Raw genomic sequence first — 20,957 nt, 5'->3', positions numbered from 1 at the left:
GGTCTTGTTTAAAAAGAAATAAACAGTCCTTTCCGCCATCAGTGTGCATTTGGAAGTAACTGTGAGGGTGTGACTGACATGACATGCAGTTTGAAAGCCTCTCAACAGTTCGGGTGCAGTTGAAAAAGAGACATGTGCATGACCATGTGTATGTTTGAGAGAATGTGAGTGTTTAGATTTTTCGTCCGCAGCTGTGTCTGACCACAGGAAGACTGGAATGAGTGTGAATGGGTGTTCGCGTGTGTGTGTGCGTGCCTGCTTCAATATGGCTCAGATACGGCTCGATCTGGAAGAAATACATGCTGGGAAAATAGAATAGGGAACGGACACATATGAAAGCCCTCGCTCTTCTCTAAAACATGACAGAAGCCATCACCGCCTCTGGTAGATTTGTATTTGTGGCAGTGACCTGTGGTAAAATCCATTCTTCATCTCTAGACAGGCTCATTCAACAAGCCTTTCAAATCAAAATGAGGACGAGAAGAAGACAAGGCTGGGTATAGACCTTTATTTACAGCCGTACTTCCCTATTTACCCATAGCACTCCCTTTAAGGACATGAAATTTCAGTTCAGGTGGAAGATGATACGGGTTTTAAAGAAAAACTTAAAACTGGTCACATTTGTGAAGAAAAGGCAGGATGTATATATATATTTTTTAGTCTTTTATACATTTCTTTTTATCTTTGTTGGAATAGAACTTTGGAAAGAGGACAAGAAAGGTGAGAGGAAGAGCAGGGGAAAGACAGGGCCGGGCTGGAACCCAGGCCTCTACATTCACCTTACAGCGTATAGGTTGACAGCTATACCTAGTTAGCCATACCAGCGTCAATATGTTTAGCATAACTCAACTGCTACATACGTGCTTATAAACCACAAAAAGTTGTGGTTGTCAGTCTTAGATAACATCTGGCAGCCCCCCCTTTTCAGTTTGACATTTCTAAAGCGACAGGAAACACAATAGGAAAAAGCTGAACTATGTGTATTTGGAGGCAGAACATATGCAGATACACGCAATGCAAGGGATCTGACAGTAAACAGTGGCAAGAAGCAGCGGGACTAAATTATTTATCCGTGAGTGACAATCTTGTTTGCTGGAGCAAATAGGAGGAGAGCGTGTAAACAGGGTAACAAAGTTCCTGTCAGAGTCTGTCCTCCTCCACTGCCAGAGCTTTACCCCCGAGACCCATCCCTTCTCACTGTGTCTCTGTATCTGTGCCTCCTCATCTCCCTCACTATCCTCTCAAGTGGAAAAGCAACCAGTTAGCATCTTGATGGGTTAGAAGTGAGCTGTCAACTATCTGTCCTGTGAAAGCAACAAATATTCTTCCTGTCAGGATGTGGCACAACACAACTTGTAGAGTCTAAGAGCCCTAGCACAGGTTCTCAAGGAGAAGTTAAAATCATGACTGCAAAAATGTGTCTAATTGTCTAACTGTCATCGAATTATCAGCAAATGTCAATTTACAGGCTTTAATTTTTACTAGGAAAGGGGGTTTAACATGTCAACTGGTACACAATATAAAGAAACCCTAGAATGAATGCTGCATAAACACTTGACTGCAACAACTACAAAGCTGGTTAACCAAACAGACAGTATATCTGCTCATCAGCATTCAATTTTAGTCTTTTAAACTAATTTAAATGCTGTTTTTCCCCCAAAAAATCTGTCAGTATGTCCACGTGAGACAACCAGTCACTAATTAGGTGTCATACAGTAAAAGGCCAGATATGAAACTACTGTGCCTGACTCAACAATTGATTTGAATTTGAAAAAACAAAACAAAACACAATAGCATTAAAGAGCACAGAGTATGGATAATAAATTAAGCTGTGTTCAACATAAACACCTTTTTTTCCAACTCTGCTCCAAGCTATCTCAATGACCATATAGTTCATCTACAGACTAACTTAGTTAAGCTACTTGTTAAATTAGTTCTGCGATCATTGTGTGAAACAACTGAGGCATGAATGGGATCAGCTAAAACACTTGCTAATCTTCTCATTTAAACCATGGGTGGTATATTGAAGTATTTTAGTGATACTTTAATGTAAAAACACTGTCTCTCAAAATTACTTGCGATTCAAGGTTAACTTACTTCAAAGGTGAACTGATAAATGGAAACTCCATCACTATCTGAGGGCCAGCAGATGGCCAATCAATTTGCCAAGTATTCCTTTTTTTACTAGCCCTGGGCCACTAAACCAATGGTTAAGTTAAAAACTGTAAGTCAATACCTATCATTAAAACCATAATGTTGAATAATAGTATTAATAAAATCCCAATGACACATTTAAAAAAGTGCCATTATGATTGTATGCTGGTGAAAATCAGACTCATATTTCCCCTACTCACCCTGTCTCATGGTAAGCAATTATTACCCCTATTACCGGGTATCATTAGTACCAATTCCAGCCTATAGATGTTAAATGTTTAATTCACTGGATCTGATACATTTTGCATGTAATGCACACACACATATAGGGTATAACCACCTAAGGGTACTTTTTTAGATGTCTATCATTCTGAAACTCATTACAGTTGAGTGGGTGTAAAATGAATGGGAACACAGCAGCTGCTACGTCCTTCTGCTTGAATGAGTCGCTACAAGGTTATATTAATGGTGCAGCCTTTACAGTTAAAAGCCCTTTTTTATGCATTCACATCTTTTGCTTTGGAAGCATGTAGGCACGCATAATCAGACACAGATAGACTCTTTGCTGAATTAAATCTGAACAATCAAGTGAGCTCTCTTATAACACAAACCGCCATGAGCATTAATTTAGGGGAACGTCTATGACAACAAGGCCTTAATTACAGAAGCCCCTTCAAAGCAGAGTTATGTTATGGGGGCTACATTGAGCGATTACACCAGTTTTGTTTGTGGGATGAAAAAGTGATGCTTACGGGCGAGACTAGAAAGAGAGAAAATGGTTATTGCGATGTACAGCAACACGCAATCAAGTGATATTATAGTGTAGAGATGATAAAAAAGCAAGTTTGATTTCACCATCCCTTTGTGATTCCCAGGTGAGGGGAAAACAAAAAGTGTTACCTCATATAAGGTGTTGAAAGAAATGAATGGAGACGTCAAAGCCTGAGCAAATATGTACGTATACACCCAGGGACGCACACTTTGAACTGTATTGTAAGCAGTAATCAGCAGTTACTACATGACAGAGTCTGCTCGGCTGCCGTGTCATCAAATGCCCAAAGATCCTTTTAACTATCACACACCCAACACAGAATAATAGCTTCCTCGGGTGAGAGGAATGACGGGTGGAGGATAAAGAGGTGAACTGACGCGTCTCTAAAATGTCATATCCGAGCACAAGCATGACAGACTTACTAAGTCTTGTGTCTGCCCTTGCAGTGCTACCACCCACATAAATCGTAGCATTTGCTGCGTGGCACTAGATACATGCCCAAAAAAAGCCACTTCAACTGCTTGTTAATGCAAACATCTAACCAACTTAATGTATTTAGTCATGCAGACATAGTTTAGACAACCGTATGAAGGTCAAACGGAGCATTTTGTCCCTCGCAAACACGCTCAAGGTGTGCAGACCATTGTCAGTAAAAACGTGAAAATGCATTGTGGATGCCAGAGCTCAGAGGAGATTGGCCAAACTGTTTCAAGCTGATAGGAAGGCAACAGACACTCAAACAACCACTTGTTTCCTTGGAGCAGATCGGCTACAGCAGCAGAAGACCACAGCAGGCACCACCCCTGCCATCGAAGAACAGGAAATTGAGGCCACGATTTGCACGGCTTACCAGAACTGAACAATAGGAAAGCACTGCCTGGTCTGATGACTTCTGCGGTGACATTCAGACGTCAGGGTGAGAATTTGGTGTAAACAACATGAAAGCATGGACCCATCTAGCTTTTATCAATGGTTCAGGCTGGTGTTGGAGGTTTAATGGCATGTGGGATATTTTCTTTAAACGCTTTAAGCTCCTTAGTACCAGCTGAGTAGCATTTAAACACCATAGTATTGTTACTGATCACGTCCATCCCTTTACGATCACAGCATACGTACTGGAATAACAGTCTCCAGCAGGATAATGCACCAAGCTCAAATCATGTCAAACTGGTTTCTTGAACATGACGAGTTCACTGTACTCAAATGACCCCCAGAGTCGCCAGATCTCAATCGAACTTTGGGATGCAGTGGAACAGGAGATCTGTGCATCCAAAACATCTGTAGCAACTGCGGGATGCCATCATATCAATAGGAACACAATTCTCTGGAGAAAGTTTGCTGCACCTTGTTGGGTCTGTGCTAAAATTAAGACAGTTTCAAGGCAAAAGTAGCTCCATCCCAGCAGTAAGTAAGCAAGAAGTGGTGAGTGATTGTATAACATTGTCAATATCCATGGATTTAAAAGTATACACAAGCGCTAATGAAGTTTATGTACTCAAAGGTTTTCCTAATTATCAGATCTTTTTCTCTTTTGTTTCTTGCCCCATATTTTGTTAAGTTTTAGCATGGTAATAACTGTAATGACAAAGTAGACCTGGAGGATATTTCTGCTTTTAAATGAGACCATTATGAGCAAAACTAAAAGGGCAACCACGATCACATAAAACAACCTTTTTATATGCAAAATATCAGCTGTGGCATTTTTCAGCTGTTCAGTTTATCCTTTGTGATTACATAATGAAGTACTGAAGACTTTGGATGAATATGGCCAGAATAACAGTCATTGTAGACAGGCATGAGACCTTTTTAAATTTCAAATATGTGCAGGAGCTGAAAGCACACAAAACAATTATTCAAACTACAGAATAGTAATAAAAGACAGCTAGTCTATATCTGGGGTTCCTGATAATAATGCGACGTCTTCATAATGCTTAGCAGACAGAGTGCACTATGCAACAGCAAAGCAAAACGATCTCTGAGGACTTTTCTCCAATAGATGCAATAGTTTCTTTGCCGACAGTGAGAAGCAGAGCAACAGCTGTATAGGAAACGGTCCAACGTGGCTCAACTCAGGGTTTTGTAGACTCTGTCTGAGATGACTTGGCTATCTTTCGGTGTCAATCTGCATGGCACAGCTTCGTTTATCTTAAGATTAAATATAATAAATGTCTCTTTGTGAAAATGGCTGGAAATTGAACCCTCCGTGTGGCATTTAAAAAGGAAAAAAATTGCACTCTTCATCGCATTTAGAGAAAAATGCAAAAAAGCTGGAGAATGTAAGACAACACCATAAGCATAGGGGAAAATCTTGGTGCATGTTGGGAACCATTTTGTTTTCCAGCAACGATGCCCTTGCCCCAAAAGCTTCTCGGTTTGAATCAAATTAGCATGCAGTGTTGGCTCACGGGCACGCCATAAACAGGGCTGCTTTTGTTAATTATCCATGGATCTCAGCATTACAAAGAGTGTTCCTACTTGCCTTTGGCTAAGTTACGTTCAAATAGAGAGGGAAAACTTGCATTTAAAGGTGAAAAAATAGAACACACAAATACATAAATGTGATGTATTAAGAAAACAGATGCTCTAAATATGCATTTCCCAGACTCCTTACTTTAATTAGCCTTCCAAAACAACAATTCTTTTTTTCTTAGCTGTAAAACCAGAAACAATCATGCACAAAGCAGTTTTTTAAAGAATTATTTCTCTGCCTTATGTCTAAATAAGACCAAAAGCCTGTAACATATTAATATAAAGAGCATAAATATCAGTGAGCTTTGGAGTTGTCTTTATATCCACATGTTCAATTATCCCTCCAGCAACTAAACACAGTAAGGAAAAGAAAGAAGAACAAAAACCCAACTGAAAACAGCAGGTCATTCCATCAAATTTATTATTCACTTCTCTGTCACAGTTTTGAAAGTGCTGCAGTACATATCACCACACAGTATGTTCTCATCTGACTAACATTAGCCTCACAAAAGACGTTCCACATCATTGCAAAGCCATTGCTTTTTCTGTCATGATACTTTCACTTGGTTCATGCCAGAATGGGTAATTCTGAGCTCAGCTTAACAAAAAACACTTGGGCTGGGGATAGTTGTCTCCGAGTGACATTACATTCAATAAATAGGCATGCAACTCTCTGGCCTCCAACTTGCAAATGTTCAGCAATGCAGAGAGGGTCATTTCTAAAAATGAGGAGCCCGCCAGGACTGTCTTCAATCTATTTCAGTGTGGTGAAACAGAGGAATGGTCTCGTATAGCAGACATATGAGACCTCTACAAATCAGGTGTGGTTTTTGATTTTTATGAATGCACATGACACTATCTGTAGTAGCACCGACACAATAAACAGATCTCAAGGGCTTCTTTTAGTTTCTTCTTTTCAGATACCACAGATACTACGATCTGCAAAAAAAAAAAAACCCCTCTCTCAACTGCAAGCATTAATAGCAACTGAGAAATTAAACACAACAGATGGAGTGTTACAGTTGGTGTTAAAAATATTTACTCTCGTGTTAGGTCTGTCACTGCTAAATGAATCCAAAAGTATGTGTGTGTGCGTGAGGAGTGGAAAAAGGCTCATTGGTGCCAGACGGTGTTGAGGTGTGTGTTTGCGTGTGGGTCTGTCTGTGTCGGCATCTTGCCATGTTGGTCATTGAAGCCCATAATCACAGTGTTTTGTTCAAAACTAAAGGATAATCAGGAAGGTGGAGAGGAGGTGCTCCACCTGCCCATCAGTTATCCCGTGGAGTGAAGTCAACTATTGTGGAGACGTGTGTTTAAACTAACAGGCTGTGGCACTGAAAGCTCTTCAGACGTGAGTGTTTGTGCATCACCCAAGTGTGATCTGGACAAAAGGCCAGATCACACTTGTTGTCGCGTCTGCTAAGAATCTTTTTCTTTCATAGGTTGTTCACAAGAAGAAGTGAAGAAGTGAAATACATTATATATCAGTGTATGTTTGTAAGTTTTACTCTGAAGTTTAACTGTGATGTAGAAACTCATGAGAATTAAACCCACTAAGAAGTCATTTAACTAAAATTTGATCAATACTCTGGGCAGAGAAATTCTTGTGAAAATGGAAAAGTGCCCATAAAATGACATAAAATTAACTATTGACTTGTGAATTGTTTAAGGATGGATGAAAAATGCCTGACCAATGTGTAAACTCACCGGTCTGTCAACCAGATAAATGTAAAGTTTTGGTTTTTAATACTGAATTAAGTCGTATTTGATTCAAGCATGAAAACAAAACAAATCAGACAACTTGAAGAAACCTGATACCAACAAAGAGATTTCTTTAGCTGCCTTCAGTACTTCTTTAAATTCACTCTTGCACTGATCTCCTTTAATGAGGCAGCTTTCAACTGACTCAAAATGTAGTTTTTTAGGGATTCACATCAATAGAAAAGCACCTAAGATTAACACCCCACAAGTGCTTCATTAGAGTAAGGCTGTTGCCTGCCAAAGCCCTTATAAATGAACCTTTCCTACAGTTCATTTACTTCATTAAGTTTGGTTTGCCTACTTACCAATTAATTCTCTCTACAGCAGATGAAAGATACACAAGAAGAACAGAAAATGTAACAGCCACATCATAAATAACTTACATTTTTAAAGCTTCAGGCTAAATGTAACTTTAAAATGAGAAACACGGAGTATATTAGGCTTTTGTAATAACACAGACAACTTCTTGGCCACACGCACACAACGCAGTCAAGTTAAGCTTTTGAATAAAGGTACTGTTGGATCTGCAACGCTGGCAAATTCTTCTAAAAGAAAGGAACAAACTCACAAACAAACCGTGGACATTAGACACTAGAATTTTATCAATCCTTGTATCTAAGCTTAACAAATACTTAGCCTGGCAGCAGTATATGCTGGTGCCTGATCTCGTTCATTATCTCTGGGGCATATAATAGATGGATTTAGCCTTCGTGACTTTATCAGAGGATAGCATCTGTTTCCCATCTGAGGCTACAAGAGATCCATTTGTACAGTTTGAAATGGACTGGCACCCCACAGTTGACAAAGACAAAAGGCTTTAAAGAAATTAACTATTAAACAGGGCTGTCTAGTTAAATATTCATTTTAATCCAGCGCTAACAGAGAGATACCCATCTAGTCCTTTTGGTCCCATCTTGCTAGGCAATTAAAAAGGAATTTTCATTCTTTCTCTCGGGCTGAATTAACAGCTTGGAGGGGACCGTCGAAAGGAAAAGCCAAAAAGTATGTATGTCAAAGATCAGCTTTCTCTTTTGTCTTAAATGCACTGGTGGAAAACAAGATCTTACGAATGGCAGCTGTGGTTTATCTGCGGGGGGTGTCTTTCCACTCTTGTTAAAATGCACACTTAGCAAAAGCCTCAATGCATTTGACCTCTAACTTAGTAAAAGCAGTCAACAAAATGTTACAAACTAAATCATTTGACAGACAATAAATGAACATTCAGCCCATACAATAAATACAATGAAGCTACAACTGCAGTAACTATTGTATAACTATTATCGTTGTTGTTTTTAGCAATGACGATATAAACACAGAGTCACAATTCTGAACTGATGCAGAAAAGGACGACAACTCATCACAGGGTGAGAGAGATTAAGGCTCCTCTTCACCTGTATTGCCAAAGCTATCAAGCAGATCTAATGACCGTCAGCTGAGTGTGTCACTGTTTCAGTCATACTGTCAACAGAGGAAAGATCCTTTGGTCTATCCACCCATCATAAAACCTGCTACATGGCACAGACAGGAGAGCAATGCTTTTTCTGTGTCGACACAGCAAAACTAATAAAGGTTATACCAAGTGGAGTCCACTGAACCACAGTTGCATGTTTACATATATGGATAAATGTTTAGGCCTCTTGTAATTATCAAAAATAAATGGACAGAAATCAGTTTAACAACCGAGGGTAACCCTGGGAAAAAACAGGTTCGGCTGCTTTCTATTTCCAATCCTCGAAACTGGAGGGATGGAACAACAATCCTTGCAATTTCACCCGACGTGCTACACTGTGTTTTAGGAGTATTCCACTTGCAGCTACACATTCTGTCTTCTTAAAAATAGGAGACTTTTGCCTTTCTTTTCTTCTTTTAAATACGTGTCACATCTTGCTGCACAGGGCAAATTAGGAAGACAGGAAGTCAGACACAGAAGCACAATAAAACAAAAAAAAGAATCTGGTCAACTTTCAAAATAAAAGACCACCTGCAGACTATATGCTTTGCTTGAGCAATGCTCACTGTGTGATTTTGAGATATTTTTATATATTTAAGTATAGCCCATTGCAAGAGTAGTCTGATAACATGTCTAGCAAATATCTTAAAATTACATTTAAAAAAATTCCCCAATCATTATACCCAGCAGGCAGTTGGACAATGTATCAGCTGAAATCCTGGTATTACAACCCTTCTGACACACAGACTTAGCATTCAGTTATGTTGGCTACAGCGATCCTTTCAAAGAAAATGCAAGAATGTACTGGGACATAAAGGACAAGAGGACAACTTTAGTTTGTTCTAAAGTTTAGAACTGCCCGATAGTTTTTATTTAGGGACTCAAATCTACTGATTTTACATAACTACAGTAATTTGTCTGACTGCTTTCTGAACACTACAATAGCTGGACTATGCACAGAAAAGAGCTACATGCTCTGCAAAATACTTCCAAGATGGATGTAATTATAGATTAGGAGCCAGCATTTTAAACTTACCCACTGAGTGAATACACTGTAATAAATGCATTTTTTTATGCTGAGGTTATTTGAATTTAACTAAGTGCAATTTCAGGACTTTAACCAGGACCAGCTTGAAAATATTAAATCAGAGTAGTTCAAAAACTCAGATTACATTATGGATTACATTAGATATACCACAAAGCAAGACCTAATATGTATAAAGCAAGGGAAATTCCTGGTTTGATTCAGATCACATTACAGGTGACAGCATACCAATCTGACATCCAAAGCTTTTGATAAACATGATTAAAAAGATGACTGCCACTTCAAACAAAACACAGATGCTAGCTACAGAATAAGACTGCAAGTAAGAACGCGTTTGAAATAGAGGGCTGCGTTGGAGTTCTTTCATTGTTAAAAGCATGTGCTTCTGCTTGTTACGGAGGGTTAAAATGACGACGCTTCATTGTGTAAACAGATCATTTAGAATCAATTCCTGTTATTCTGCTGATTAAAAGGTACATTTAGAAACATGAAAAGGATCAGAATAAGCTCTCACCACTGTCATATTACCCATTTCTTTATATTTTGATAGTAAAACAGGAAATAGGTGCAGCCATTTCTTAAAACGTCTGAAAACTTGCGTGGAAATACATATAACAGTTTAAACTCTCATAATTTCTTTAAGCAGCCTTCAGGAGCAGTTCTTTAGACTTCTTGAAGGACATTCAAAGCTCTTCTTTGGATGATGGCTGCCTTTAATTCCATAATGAGAGGTCTGGCATAGGTGGAGGCCAATCCACGACTGATGGTGTTTTTATATCCGGTTCAGTTTTTACTGCACTGGCAGTGAGACTGCCATGCTGAAGCTGTTGTCAGGCAGACACTTTCCAGATGGTACTGCAGAGCAGATCAAAATGATTGTACTTTTCTGCACTCAGAATTCCATCAATTTTGACAAAATTTCCAACACCACTGCATTGAAGCTGCAAACCATGACAGAGCCTCTACTATGTGTTACAGATGGCTACTGTGCCTCTACAGACCTCTTTTGTAGATGTAGATGACGATTTGAAACAAAAATCTCAAATTTGGAATAATCATTTCATAAGTTTCATCAGTTGCCACTGATTTTCAAGCCAGTTCTGGTGTAACGGATCAAACTGACGGGACAGATCCATCTCTCAGGTCCCCTGTCAGGATTTCTTCTTTCAAAGGCAGTTCATCTAGTGCCCTGGGAATCACCTTGTTTGCGCAAAAAAATACTATTTTATGCTGGTCAGACTGTGTTATCCTCTAAAATTGGTCAGGTACAAGGATGGACTAAAATGAGCAGCAAAGAAAATTTCTGGAAGAACTTCAGAAAGACAACAACGACAAATGCCAAGAAAGTCTGGCTCCTTGGAATGAAAATATAAAGAAATGAGGTGTGGCTCAAAACCTTTAACCAGTATTGTATTTTAAAAATTTTAGGAAAAAGCAAACCAAACACACCGCTACACGGAAATGGAAATAGACTGGAATTTATATAGTTTTCTTTTAGCCTTTCTGACCAACTCAAAGTGATTTAGACCGTATTTAACCACATATTCATACACAGCTGTATTATATACACTGGTAACACATGATTCTCTGCACAGCCTGTGCGTGTGTTCAGTCATGCACCAATCTACTCTAAAAGGGCTGGCCAAGATGCATCGAGAAGGAAGCATGCTGCGAGGGTAAATAATGCATGCCTACACAGGACATGAGAGAAGGATGTAGCTTCAAGTGTGTGGAGTGCATGGGCAGGGGGCTTGTGGGGGCTCGCTTGTGCGTGCCAGCCTCAGACAGCTCACCACAGAGCAGACGCGCAGAAACGAAAACTCTGTGCCTTCTTAACAAAGACAGAAATGACACCAGTCAGCCGCAGAGAAAGCCAGCTTGAATTTTCATCAAAACAAACACACAAAGTGACGATGCTGCCAAAATAGCTGAGCAGTAATTATTTGACAGTAAAAGGCCATATCGGGTTATATTATTTACACTGCCGGGGACTTCAGACCACCCCTCGGTATTTTAGGCTCTAGCCTCAAACTCTCATCTGACCCAATTATCCAATTAGCTGAAGTAGTGGCCAGACTAGAAGCCGATGACAGCTGGAACACCTGCAGTTGCTGCTCTCGGTGTGGGGTCCAGGAGTTACGTGACCCCGGCAATAAGCATATTTTAACTAATCTGAGCTACAGTGTAAACACCACAGACACTCTGCTCAAGAGGAAGCTGCAAACCTCTGAGGTAGTCATTCCTTACAGAGTATAGTCTGTGTGAAGCATTCCTCATTTTCAGACTTCATTGGAAATCTAAGCTACTTTAACTGGAAGGTCAAATAATTACATCCCTTTGCTCTCGGACCACACTGTATGACAGACATGACAGCATTAAGCCTTTTGACTGTGGCAGGAAACTCTAGACGACAAAACGCCATTGTTACGTGACTTCCAGCGCTTACACCCTTCCGTCAGTTTCCTAAATAGAGTAACATCTTAAAAAGAAACCACAACATTGCAGTTTGCCCTACGGGCACTTCCAAGTGGGACAAAACCCAGCCTTGCTTTTGATAGCTCCACTCAAGCTCTCTCTGCCAAAGCATTTCTTTCTCCCTCGGGGCACTTTCCTCCTTCCCTCAAGGTGGTTCAACAACTCTGTGGTCATACTGCTGTGCCTCTTCAGATGCTGAACATTAAGGGATTAGGGCGGAGCGGCAGAATCCATCGGAAGTGATCTTCACAAGAGTTTTTATCTGCTTTGATTTGTCTGTCAAGCTTTTGTTTGATTTACTTTTTGTATATTAAAAAAGTTCTTTGATCACAGCTAACCACACTATTAGTGAAGTCCCAGTATTTTTAAGATGAAAAGAATTTTTTTAAAGTCAGGAGATCAGAAGATGGGATGTTTGTCTTCTCCATTCCTTGATTTTTCTGGATTATCAATAACAAATGCATAACCAAGGTGTTGAGCTCAACTGCAGCCAGGTGAGGTTACATCTTAGAAAGAGGTGTAAAGTATGACGGCAGTGACAGTGCAGCTGGCAATTATATAACAAACAACATCCCAGCTGCTTCTGTGCATATAATTACATTCTCCTCCAAACAAAGCAAAACAAACAACAACTGTTGGATTGTCTGTAGAAGGCCACATACTTTTTATACCAGCCGAGCCGAGGAAAACGAACACAAACCACACTAAACAGGTTTGCTTTTCTGACAGTGTTTCTTCTTTTAAATCACCTTTTAAGGTTTCCGCTTGCATGACTTTCAACCTACTTCAAAGTCAACTTCCCTTCAAGACAGGTGGTTAATTTGTCTGAAAATGATAAGCTCATCCCAAACTCCTTCCAGTTAAGACTATGATGACATGCAAAATGTGCCCACAGAGAACAAGGGATAAAGAAGGAGAATGAATCCAACTTGTGTGGGGGATCCGGCTCACATACCCAGCATCTAGCCACAAAAAGGGATGTCTTGGGCTCAAAGTAAACACTGATGGATTTCAGGCTTAAATACTCAAGGCCATTTGTGAAAACAGAGAGGAGTAATATTGCCACCGGGATCTCCTTACACGACATTGTGTATTTATCTTCAAAAACCATGTGAAGCATTCCTAAAATATACTATACGTTCTTCCATGTGACACTTTTCTCCTCATTAATAAGGCAAAATGAACTGGGAGATGTGTTACGACATTTATATCAGCCTCTTTCAAATTCACAATTAAGGAGTTATCATTTTAAATCAACAATTAGTTTGTGTTTTTGTAAGGGTATGCTGCAGGAAAAATAGACTAATAGAAATTGACTATCTGGCCAATTAGATTGATGGGTAGGAATTCAGCTTTCTATTGGGAGATCAGTTTATCATAAGGCAGTCAGAAGCAGTGTTTTCCATTCAAAATAAAGGACAAAAAGGGATTGCCTGCTATGTGTTGCGGAAGTAAATACAAGGAATGCACATTCAAGGTCATGCTGAAACAGCTGAAAGCCACAATAAAAGCAATTACCTGGAATGCATGACACTTCTGAGAACGTTTTATCCTTCCATGCAGAGATATACACCCCACATACCTCTCATCTATCAGTCAGAAGCCACTCAGTAGGGAATCCTAGGAAGAAAGGACTGCAGCCACCTGAACCTGTGCAGCCATCAAGCTTACAAGGGGTATTCTTGCTCCACTCACTGAACATAGTGCTTGACAATTTTCCCTGTCATCCTTGAATGCATCTCTACACCCTCTACATCTCTGCAAACCTGTAGTAATGGGAGTAAGGACTGTAACATTATGCAGGGAAATCAACGATCTCACTCAAGCAGTGGCACACAAAGACAGAGGGATCAACTACAGTGATGCCACTGTTTTTGATCATCAGGTTCTTGTGTGAAGTTAACCAGACAAAGTCCCTGAGCCACCTTTGAATATACATGAATAGTAAGTCAGAGGTTCTTTAAAGTCAAAGGAGCTCAAAAGGAGATTGAAAACAGAATGAACTCTGAACTTGAAAAGCATTTTCATGGTGTGAATAATGAATAGGCCTGAATGTTTAATGTACGCTAACTGGTAGCTTCATTAGTGGCCTGTTCATCTGCTTGTTAACGTGAATATGTAATCAGCCAATTCCACGGTAGCAACCCAATGCCTTTAGTTCAAGCTAAGCATCAGAACGAAGGAGATGAGGGACTTTGAAAGTGGTACAGATACAGTAACAGTAACTCAAATAACCCCTGTCACAAGCAATATATGCATAAGAGCAGCAAGGAGAAGAGGAGAGGCTACAGGAGGAGAATATCGCAAAGGGTGCTACGTCAATAATCAGTAAGTCAATAAGAAAAAGAAAACTGAAGCTACAATTGCCACAAGCTCAGCAGAAGTAAGGAAAAACTTCACCTGATCTGATGAGCCTTTCTGCTACAATATTCAGTGGTTCATACTGGCAGTGTATAGTGCATATTTATATTTTCTTGGCGCACAAATGAGGATTGTGTAAATGCCATCGCCTGCCAGACTATTGCTGGTGACCATGTCCTTCCCTTTATCTTCTGATGGCAGTTTCCAGCAGTATGATATGTCATGTCACAAAGCTCAAATCATCCCAGCTGACAAATCTGCAGCAGCTGTGTGATGCTATCATGTCAACAGGCGTCCAAATCTCTGGGAAAAGTTTCCAGCACCTTGTTGATTCTGTGCCACAAAGAATTCAGGGAGTTCTGAATGCAAAAGACTTTGAGTGCCTTGAGGTCCTACCTGAACATTAAGCCAACCAGAGATACACCTGTGGTGTCAACGTAGAATGAGAAAAAAGTGACTCATTCATTAAAAGTAAATGACTGATTTTGGGGGCGTGATGTGGATCCAACTGCATTTTCTCAGGTCTAGGGTTCAAAAATGACAATACTAGGCTGCTCCTCAAAATTGTGATTTTTATTCTTTGCTTTTCCATTTTTTATTTTTTTATTTTTTACAATAGAAACCTTAATTCTATGTATTTTCAGGTCTTAACACACATTTACTCAATTTGCAAGTAGATCGAGGCACTAAAGGGAAATACCGCAGTTTCAGTGAAATATGAAGCCAAGTTGTAGCCTAACCTCAGGCCGAGTTAGTGGAATAAATGAAGATTGACAGGACGGTAGAGTCAAGGAGGGCAAACAAATACAGGGACTCGCGTGGCACGAACAGTGGCTGCCGCCTCTTGCATCACTCAACGCTATGAATGTCTAGGAGTGCAGGCCTGGGCTCAACTATTTGGCGTGGAAAGAGGGAGACATTTTTCAAATACCTCAAGGATATTTACACACCTGCTTAGTGTGAGGTGTCAGTTCTGTTTCACAGACAATATGATTTTAACCCTAGCAATGGACTGATTGACTCTATTCAGGCCCTGGTCCCAGCAACAAAACCGTGTAAACATGTGCACATTCATATTCATAGACATCTGCACCTAAATGGCACAATGCAAGTTTACGTTCAAGATGATCAGTGTTATTACAAACTCATTGACTTCCTGGCATTTCACTGTTGCAAAACAGTGAACACATGACTGAATCACACTGCTAGGAAGCCAGGGTGTGGGTAGGGGAGTCTGTTTCAAGGCCATGAACCTGCAGGGTAATCAAGGTCTTTGTCAAATTATAGGCCAAGAACACCACTAACCACAGTTCAATCCAGGGCTGAAGAAGAGGTCACCCATTATGTGAATATTATTAAGTCAGAGAGAATTCCGATGTACAACATCAACATTAGAGAGCAAGAGAAGGCCTACTTTAGGCATTCTAAGTGTCTAAGTACACTAGCTCCCCTTTGTTTAAACCTTCAAAAAAGCTTTCAGCGTGGAACTAATAATAGCATTACAGTTAGCTCAATGCATTTTTGAGATGCGTAGCTAAAGAGGAATGTAGGCTGGGTAAATAAGGGGATGTGCTGGTCCGTTTAGCGTTTTTTGGAACATCTCTTAAAATAACTTAAAAAGAAAACGGTGGATGTGGGTCTCGGTCAACAGGCACGTTCATGTTGTCATAACATGTCTACAAAAAAACTATATAACACAACTTCAAGGCCAACAAATATCAGGCCAGTTCTGTGACGGGTCACTTTTGTTCCAAAAGGAAATTGGTACTAAAAATCAAAGTGATTCAAGACCACAAACATCTGCAATGTTTACTGCGATTCTTGAAGCAGTTAAAACAGCCCATGTGTTTAATATTTCTTGCTTTCTGGGACTTCTGTATTTGCAGGAAATTTAGCTGAGATTAACACAGGAGTAACTGCTGCTTGTTAAACTGCATACTCAATGACAATTTATTGACGAGTTGTTGGTTAAAATTCACTGCCAAACTATGAAAGCTGATACAATGTTTGTTTAAGCTCAAATGATTTTAATGCATATAGTTGACTAGAATTTCTTAGTTTGTGTAAAAACCACATGCTAATATGTACAAAGGTGTGTATATATATATGTTTGAAAGAAGAAAAGAAGAAAACAAACCTGGTTAATTGAATTGGCAGCACAAGAGGCAAGGCCTGTTCCCAAAGATGACACGAAAAACATGACTGGATCAAAGGGCACCGGAGCCATTGCAAAGCCGGCAGCTGCAGTTGTTACCACCAGAGCTGAAATAACGAAGGTGATAAAAAGAAAAGAAACAACATAATCCATTATAGTTTCTTGAAGTATTATCTCTCCAAAATAATATGTAAAACATTTAACATCCCTAGAAGGTTGATTCAGTGTAAACAAAGGAAAAGCACATAGTAGGACAAGACAAACTGCAACACATTAGATTTCAGCTTAGGCCCCTTTCCATGCACTTTATCTAAAATCTAATAGAATGACTTTAAGTTCTTGTATTAAAACTACTGAATTCCAATTGCTCCAAAGCTCCACTTAAATATGTAAAGTGATGGATTTATTGTTATAACCCATTCCGATACAGAGGGAAATGAATTATAGTGAATCTCATGAAGACGATCAGTCCCACTGACTCACCGAATGACTGGCACGAATCCCTGTTTATTATATTACTAAGCACAACAACATAGTCATGTCTATGTGCACATTTAACCCATCCACAGTAATCTTGTACATTTTTCTATTTATTTGACTGGTGTTCTTTACTTACCGTATTTTCACGACCATAAGGCGCACTTAAAAGTCTTAGATTTTCTTCAAAAAGTACGGCGCGCGCTATAGCGCAGTGCGCCCTGTGTGTTGTAATGAGGACGTAGTAGAGAACACAATGAGAACGCTAAAGGGTGAAGTGTGGCCGAGTTGGAGGAAAGACTCGAGCGGTGGATCATCGAGCAAAGAACGAGCGGGAGAAGCGTTTCGACGGTCACCATTTGGCTAAAAGCAGTTTCACTTTCACTTTTTATGAAACGGTGCCATTTTTCCATCCGGACCAGAACTACGATAGCGCAGCAACTTCCAGCGGATTATAAGGAAAAGCTGGCCATCTTCCGCTCCTACTGCAGCAAACACATCCAGCCCAGCCACATCACTAACATGGACGAGGTCCCGCTCACTTTTGACATCCCAGTGAGTCACACTGTGGAGAAGGGGACCAGCACGGTAGCGATACGCACAATGGGGTATGAAAAGTCTTCTTTTACTGTTGTGCTTGGCACAAAGAGTGGAAGGCAGCACCGGGCGAGTTACGCCACAATTTGCGAATGGATTGTAGATGCTTGGGCTAACATGTCTGCTGGCACTGTTGTTCGAGTTTTTGCAAAAGCCGGCATCGTTTCCGAGGAGCCGCACGGCACGGAAAGTGACTCTGACGGTGAAGAAAGTGAACCTGGAATGTTTGATGGAGATTTAGTGCAGCTGTTCAATTCAGACACAGAGGATGAGGACTTCGATGGGTTTGATTGATGATAAAAATGTGAGTACCAAACTTTGTTTGGCTCCTGCTTTATTTTTAAATACGCACACTTGTATGCTTGTGTGTTGTTGATGATGACGATTACTGATAATAAAAATGTGAGTACCGAACTCAGGTTTGCTCCCGCTTTATTTTTAAATACGCATATGGTACTTGTATGCGCCCTATGATCCAGTGCGCCTTATGTGTGTGTTAAATACAGTAATGGCACACATAACTGAGACTGCGCCTTTTAGCACAGTGCGTCTTATGGTCGTGAAAATACGGTACTCAATTTTTACACAATGTCAGTGATTCTGTTTGCATGTCGGGTAAGTGTTTGCATGTTATTTCCTTTAGTTCATCATCACTTCTAGCTTTGCACAATTCACAGTAAATAATCCCTTTATCTTCTTATACTGGGCCTTGGTGGAGCCAGTCAAGCTATTTTAGTTCAGCTTTCTCCCGATTGGCTGCCCCTATCAAACAGAAGGTCTCAAAACCAGATAGGTGAGTTTGCTGTGCTCAAAACCAGAGTTGTGTGCCTGAGATGACAACATAAACATCCCTCCTCCCTAACATGAATCCAACAGTAGGAAAAGCTTTTTAAAGTATTTAGAACAGCCTGAATATTGAGTCAACTAATATTGTAATAATAAACTATATAAGTAAGTGTTGAATACTCTACCTGTTAGTCTAATTTTTGAAAGTCTTGCATAGATATCCGGTAAGTCAGCCCTATCAACCTTCAGCTGCTTCCACTGTCTATCTAGACGTGCCTGTTTTTCTTCTTCGGTCTCAACCTGGACATGTGGAGGCTCATCTGGAGTTCCAGTCATATGGGAAACGGAAACATTCTGCGCTGCTGCATTTTCTGCAGTGTGCTTCAAGACGGAGAGTTTATCTTGAGGCTTATGGGTTGCATCCTCTGCCTGTGGACCAGCATCTGTAGCTGCAGGATTGATGGTTGGTACTCGCTCCACTTGTCTTTCAACGCTGTCATCTCTCTCATCCACAATAGTCAGGACAGGTGCTTGTTTGGGGATGGCTCGCTGGTGAAGCTCACTCGTGTTCTTTGAAACATACTGGGGGAAAAAAACAAAAGCAAGGAGACTTATTGGGTAAATATTTTCTAATGGCAAAAAAAGAGGCAAAAGAAGAAACTCTGCTAGCCTCAGAATACTGGGATAAATCAGCATTAACGATGAGCAAAAATGTTTAATAAACTGATTTTACGAGATACAATACGTTCGAAGACGACAAGATGATACCTGACGTTTGAGGAAGTTAAAATGTTGATACGTCAGCCAGTTTGAAGGATCTCTTCTGTGCAACTGAATAAGGCTGCGAGCAATCTGGTTGCATCGAGGAACATTTCGAGCTAGTTTCTGTTTCACACTTACACCAACAAAACCTACAAGAAACGCAAGACATAAAATTATTAAAAGTCACAGTTTGGTTAGATTTTCTTGGTCATTAAAAACTAAAACATGCTTTAATCAAAATTTTTCCTACATTTGTTGCCCAGATACATTTTGCTGCTCATTTCAGCATCCAAGAGAACACCACAGTCAATTTACTACTGCACAATCCCATTGCTCTTATTTGAAATTTTAACTAGCTAGCTCATCCCACCTCATGTGTCTTTCTCTGGCAAGGTAACCTGCTCAGTGTGGTGGTGATCTTTGTCATTCAGCTACGTGTGGTCATATTCGCTTGTCTGGTGGCTGTAAAGATCAGAAGGTTTGCTGCAAGCTCTAAGACCACTAAATTGCATTTGCAGCAGGTGGAGACTTGGTTTATATGTTTAACCAAGGCTGCAGAGCAGAAAACAACCTTGTTGCTACATACAGTTCAAGAAAAAGGATTTGGAGATTAGCAGGGAAACTGCTTAATTGCTACTTATTTTTTTTACTATTTGTTTTAAAAAGCATGGGTGTTCATCTTTTTGTGCTCACACCCTACTGCCACAAATACTGTGAGAAATACTAGAAACCATGAGGAAAAAGCACATTTACTCTATGGACAGGTGGGGAAATGACCAAATAAAATGAATGGATGGACAGACAGATAAAATAAAACACAATCAGCAGCCTTTGACGTGGTTTTCATATCACTGATGCAATGCCACAACTCAGAGATATATATTTCGTTATGCTACTAGCCTTCCTAAAACTTAATCCGACCCACCAAACTTACTTTCACATTAGTGGTAACACTTTCACTGTTATTTTCATTAAATACGATAGCTCGAACACAGCAAATCCTACTGTGGATAAAACGTTATCCTAAATTGCTGTTGACAGTGTCCTTAGACCGACTGGCGAAGCATCGAAGTTATGTCCAATATTGGCTCTTCTTAAGGGTAAATGTTCAGTATTTTGACACCGCAGGTGCAATAATAGCCACAGTCGCTATATAGCCTTTTTTTTCCCTTTGTAGATGCGACCGACTTCTGCTTGGGGCGCATACCCTCTATAAACAAGGTCAATGCTAGCCTATTGGCTACAGCTCAGTTGCATCTAGTTAGCTAAATGCTAAGCTAGTGAGCTAGCTTATGCCTTAGCATCAAGAGCTGATTTAAGCCGCCGCAGTTTAAAATTGCGCTGAAAATAACGTCCCTTTGAACCAGATACAAATTTTATTGCATGTTACCTGACAGCCTGCTACATGGTGTTTTATACATGATCTCGAATCATAAAACCGGTTCCCGTTACGACCCCTTTACATGCAGCGAGTCGCCATTTTGACCTCCTTAAATAAAAACAAGTACTTCCGGGGGACGAGATGTTAAACTGGGAAGTGAGATTGGACGAGCCGCAGGCACGTAAGAGGTTAGTATTAAGACACCAACAATCTCACCTAAAACTGGTGCAGTTATTATAACAAATAATATTTAACATATATTACTTGTAACATATTTTTAAACTCAGGCTTATATATATATACATATATATA

The 20,957-nt window shown here is 40.0% G+C and overlaps 1 protein-coding gene across 1 annotated transcript in view; it reads right to left on the bottom strand.

Moving 5' to 3' along the window:
* Positions 1–20,781, bottom strand: part of cox10 (cytochrome c oxidase assembly factor heme A:farnesyltransferase COX10) — a 35,398-nt gene extending 14,617 nt beyond the window's left edge. Inside the window, exons 1-4 of the mRNA XM_005725902.1 lie at positions 20,655–20,781; positions 19,271–19,413; positions 18,688–19,084; positions 16,625–16,749 (exon numbers count right to left, since the gene is read on the bottom strand). Of these exons, the coding sequence (XP_005725959.1) occupies positions 16,625–16,749; positions 18,688–19,084; positions 19,271–19,413; positions 20,655–20,685 (696 nt within the window). The 5' untranslated portion in view covers positions 20,686–20,781. The remainder of the gene's footprint in view (positions 1–16,624; positions 16,750–18,687; positions 19,085–19,270; positions 19,414–20,654) is intronic.
* Positions 20,782–20,957: the final 176 nt, after the last annotated feature.

The sequence above is a fragment of the Pundamilia nyererei genome, unplaced genomic scaffold (genome assembly GCF_000239375.1).
Source record: "Pundamilia nyererei isolate P.nyererei 1_Seehausen unplaced genomic scaffold, PunNye1.0 scaffold00017, whole genome shotgun sequence".
In the NCBI taxonomy this organism is placed as follows: Eukaryota; Metazoa; Chordata; class Actinopteri; order Cichliformes; family Cichlidae; genus Pundamilia; species Pundamilia nyererei.
The sequence above is the reverse complement of the archived record's forward strand: the minus strand, read 5'-3'. Positions and strand labels throughout refer to the sequence as shown.